This window comes from Amphimedon queenslandica, unplaced genomic scaffold (assembly GCF_000090795.2).
Source record: "Amphimedon queenslandica unplaced genomic scaffold, v1.1 AMPQUscaffold_13343, whole genome shotgun sequence".
Classification (NCBI taxonomy): Eukaryota; Metazoa; Porifera; class Demospongiae; order Haplosclerida; family Niphatidae; genus Amphimedon; species Amphimedon queenslandica.
Genome location: NW_003546421.1, coordinates 72,928 through 77,745, shown reverse-complemented (window position 1 = coordinate 77,745; position 4,818 = coordinate 72,928). Strand labels below are relative to the sequence as shown.

At 30.8% G+C, this 4,818-nt stretch overlaps 2 protein-coding genes across 2 annotated transcripts in view; both read left to right on the top strand.

The window, feature by feature from the left end:
• The first annotated feature begins 6 nt into the window (after positions 1-6).
• On the top strand, positions 7-1,061 carry LOC109582954 (uncharacterized). Its single transcript, XM_019998051.1, has 5 exons — positions 7-12; positions 64-339; positions 392-523; positions 571-675; positions 728-1,061. Exons 3-5 carry the CDS (start codon positions 460-462, stop codon positions 946-948), a joined length of 390 nt encoding a protein of 129 aa, XP_019853610.1. The 5' UTR covers positions 7-12; positions 64-339; positions 392-459; the 3' UTR covers positions 949-1,061.
• Positions 1,062-3,669: 2,608 nt separating this feature from the next.
• LOC109582945 (uncharacterized) overlaps positions 3,670-4,818 on the top strand; it is a 1,790-nt gene continuing 641 nt past the window's right edge. Inside the window, exons 1-5 of the mRNA XM_019998041.1 lie at positions 3,670-3,921; positions 3,971-4,035; positions 4,077-4,296; positions 4,348-4,635; positions 4,681-4,785. Coding sequence (XP_019853600.1) covers positions 3,879-3,921; positions 3,971-4,035; positions 4,077-4,296; positions 4,348-4,635; positions 4,681-4,785 — 721 coding nt within the window. The 5' untranslated portion in view covers positions 3,670-3,878. The remainder of the gene's footprint in view (positions 3,922-3,970; positions 4,036-4,076; positions 4,297-4,347; positions 4,636-4,680; positions 4,786-4,818) is intronic.

Sequence of the window (4,818 nt, the reverse complement as noted above, 5' to 3'; positions counted from 1 at the left end):
TAACAGAAATAAGTAAGATACTATTATCAATGTATGGTAAGTGTATGTATGTACTCATTATAGATACATATAATGTGAAGGATATAATAATAGAGAGGAATGAAGATATTGTCTGCTTTGCTTGTGTTACTGAAGTGTACAATGAATGTCAATTAATAGCATCATCAACAACAACAACACTGATACCACAATCAATACAAACTAATGGAACATGTTATTCATTTACTGATAATGGAACATACACTGTATATGCACATGATATTGAGAATGGAATAAAGATACTGACACCAGCAATAGTTATAGAATACACAGTTGACTGGATTAAACCACCAGACACAGGTAATTACAGTAATGAGATAATATACTTGTAAACCCAATACAATTATTGCAGAGAACACATTATCAAGTACAAAAGAGTTCATATTATACCAAACAAGCAGTGATGAATTAATACTTTCAATGGAACCTAGTCTGACTACTTCAGCAATGCTCACTACTGCTACTAACAGTACTGACTATCAAAGTATGATTTGCACAGTATGCTCATGTACATGATTCTGTTATCAATAGGTCAATCACAAATCATTGTTATAATACTGGGAGGTCTCCTTGGACTCACAACATTTACTGTTCTCGTACTATCACTGGCAATGATTGCAATACTGAGGAAGAAAGGTAAAAAGTATGTGTATATTAGTACTCTGTATCATTTCAATATGTTATTAAGGTAAAACAAACTCTATACCTCAAATTCAAGAGGCTAATGACATTTCAGTCACTACAAAAGAGGATCCAGTATATGAAATGATGAACGACATACCATCAAATATTACTAATAACTACTATGAAGCTGTTGCTATCAGTACTACTGATAACTCTATGGTGTATGATGTCCCTGGAACAAAGCCTCAAGTTTCATCTTACCCATACAAAGTTGGACATTTTTAATGATACTTAACTTAATGCACACATTTACAATATTTTAGAGCATGCTAAAGTTATACATGTACATCATGTCAGTGTAAACATTAAAACCATGTTTTATACTAGCACATATTGTTTATGCATTGAACCATGCAGTATAGATTAAGCGAAATGCAAACATCTTACTCTTAGCTAAATAAATGCCATTACCAAAACAGAAACATGCAAAAAAGGATAGACAAACAGATATATGTATATGTACACAAGGTAGCTTAAAAATAAGCATACAAAATTTACATTAGTCACCACACTCATTGTATACCTGTACAGGCAAACATTAAAAGTATTAGTTAAAATGCCGACAACATTAAAGACAGTCTATGTGTAACTATGACTGAGCTATATAAACAATGAACAATCATGAATAATATAGCAATGATACTTTTACAAGTGATAATATAGATTTTGTAAATAAAAGTGTTATAGATAGAAGTAATTCTTGATGCTCATTAATTATTGGTTTTACACTATCTGCTATCTTGTACCATATAAAATGATTATCGTGAATTTTCAGAGTTATTTGAAGAATCACAAAATCTCAAATTATAAAGCTCTCAAAATTTTGAACTGTATGATAACAGACATAATACAATTGGAAAGGTAGGTACAGTTGCATATAAACAACACAGTTTAGAGATCACTGGTTCTGTTACAATTAATAGTATAAACTTCATATGTTTACACTATGTTAATGTGTGAGACTATCCAGTGAACAACATAATCAAAACATATAAACAATCACTATTACAATATTTCCCTGTTGCCTCACACACACACAGTATAATGGAATACAAATACAGACACTACATCAAGTGAGTGACATTATGTAACATGCTGTTTGAATCTTATCAGTAATTGTATGTTCATGGTCCATTGAAGAAAGTTAGAGCTGATTCTGATAAAAATTGGATTTTCATAAATTTTTAATTTGCTCAAAAATCAGGCCAAAGTTCATATACACTATTAGACCAAATTTTGCCAAAATTGAAAAGAAGAGAATTCTCAATCTTCATAACTTTTCTGATGCACATACATGGATTTATGCTGTGTAAAATGTTTGAGCTGAATCTGATCAAATTTGGATTTTTCACAAATTTTAAAAGCTGCTCCAAAATCAGGTAAAAGTCCCTGTACTGTAGTACATGGTCTTGGGCCACATTTTACCAAAAATGAAAGGTAGAAAATTTTCAGTTTTTATAATTTTTCCTGATACATATACATGTTTTTATGTAGTGTAGAAAGTTTGAATTGATTCCAATCAAATTTGAATTTTTTATCTAATTACATCACTCATGATATAGTGAAGTTTCAAATATGTTTATAAGTAAATTTTCTGATTTAATTATTACATTTTATCAACTCCCCAAAAATGCTATCAATGTAATAAAATGGCTGACATTGCTCATTCTATTAACAATTAAAATTTAATCTGTTTCTTAATTGTTTTCGCCATTATAAAGAAAAAATTCACTAAAGGTAGCTGTTAAAACTAAAGCAAACTCAGCATTGTAAAATGAAGCAGCTAAGCAAATAAAAATTGTCAAAACTCATCTGTACCATTACTGTTGATGACATCATAAAGGTATAATAAATTTTCATATTAGGTCACCCCATCTTTTACAAGATGTAAACAAAAATTAATGTGCATAGGTTTACAAAACACTTGTGTACATAATGGCATAAGTTAAATCACTTAAGAGCAATTGTGCGTGCAATAAAGACATGAAAAGGATACAGCAAAAATTGTAACTATGCATGCACAATCATCAAATATTTGTGGTCGCAGTAGTTGAATCATTAGTCCTATAAGATCAGTTTATGCAGTATAAGATGACAATAGTGTTTGTGATACTTATCTACTTCAATGTTCTCCTTGTTAGCTCTGAGAGTAACTATCTTCCCTTCCTGTATCCTACTAACTATTCAATACTTGATGATGTTCTTGATTCTGCTGTAAATGTGTCACTGCCATCCCCATTAAGGTTTGGATTATCATGTCACACTGAAGCATGGGTTAGCTAATCTTATATAGTCAATACTTATCCGTACATAACAACTCTATCTTTAGATAAGTACTCATGGATTCATTAGTTTAGGAAAAAGTTTTGGCAATGCCTACAGACCCAATTCTTTTCCTATTTCTACTCCAGTCATTGCTCCATTTTGGAATGACAATGAATTAACTGGAAGAGGTGAAGCACGCTATACTATTATAACTCCAACAACAAATCTTTCATTGTGCAATCAAGTCAATGATTACTTATCTAATTCAACTGGTAGTAGTATATCTGTTGAATGGATACTGTGGGTCTACTGGTATGACCTGTGTCCATATGGTGATAATATTTGCAATGATACTGAGGTTAATAGTATATATAACTTATATTAAATAATTTTTTGTTGTAGTCTAATCATTTTCAGGTTGTATTAGCTTATCAAAGTAATGCCACATATGCTGTGTTTATATACAAGTGTGGACTCATAGAATGGACAGAATATGATGCTGGTGTTGGTATTAATAGTGGTGAAGGGTATTATATCAATCATCCACTAGCTAATACTAGTAATGTTACTGACATAGACTGCTATGATGTAGTATCAGGATGGACTAATATTGTATACAGACTAGATCAAGGTACTATTAATGGATGTAGCATATTCTTATAGTTTAATTAGTCATAGATAAGTTTGAATTCCTATCTATTACACCTGACAATATTACAGTATCATGGGAACTTAGTATTCCATATATCAATAGTACACTTATTCTGAGTATCACTGATTCACTTCAAACAGTTAATGAAACAAGTAACGTTACTGAATATGACAATGTATACAATTATACTGAAGACCTCTCTTCTTGTAACGAATATACCTTTAAACTGGCACTGCCCATGTCAAGTGGATGTAAGGACAGCATCAGAATCATATCAACAGGTACAACTAATTTATTTTAATAAAATTACAATTATCACTTTTTTAAAAGCACCAAAACCTGACAATGTATCTGCATTATATCTAACCAATGAAACATTAATCATAAGATTTCAAGTATGTATCAGCAGTCAATAATGTATTATAACATTTTACAGATAGATGAGAAGATTACAAATGCAATAAAGTTATTTCTGTTTGCAGCTAATGGACACATTAATACATCAGATCCATTGGATATTGATAGCGTTCAATACATTGATGAGTTTTATATTATACACTGGAATATAAAACTAAATGATCATTCATTGTATTACCTAACAGTATCAGCAATTGGTACGTATGGAACAAGTACTTCTGATCATGTAACTGAAATAAGTAAGATACTATTATTAATGTATGGTAAGTGCATGTATGTACTTATTATAGATACATATAATGTGAAGGATATAATTATAGAAAGGAATGAAGATATTGTCTGTTTTACTTGTGTTACTGAAGTGTTCAATGAATGTCAATTAATGATAGCAACACTGATACCACAATCAATACAAACTAATGGAACATGTTATTCATTTACTGATAATGGAACATACACTGTATATGCACATGATGTTGAGAATGGAATAAAGATACTGACACCAGCAATAGTTATTGAATACACAGTTGACTGGATTGAACCAACACAAACTACTACTAATAATATTGACCATCAAAGTATAATTTGCACAGTATGTATATACATGATTCTGTTGTCAGTAGGTCAATTACAGATCATTATTATAATACTGGGAGGTCTCCTTGGACTCACAACACTTGCTATTCTCATCCTATCACTAGCAATGATTGTAATACTGAGGAAAAAAGGTAAAAGGATACATTGTATTAGTATTCAGGCCC

Excerpts from the sequence above, each read along its gene's own strand:
- LOC109582954 (XM_019998051.1), top strand. The coding sequence starts at position 460 with ATGGAACCTAGTCTGACTACTTCAGCAATGCTCACTACTGCTACTAAC. Across the intron at positions 524-570 it reads TAACAGTACTGACTATCAAA|GTCAATCACAAATCATTGTT; the intron begins GTATGATTTGCA and ends TGTTATCAATAG. Across the intron at positions 676-727 it reads TGCAATACTGAGGAAGAAAG|GTAAAACAAACTCTATACCT; the intron begins GTAAAAAGTATG and ends TATGTTATTAAG.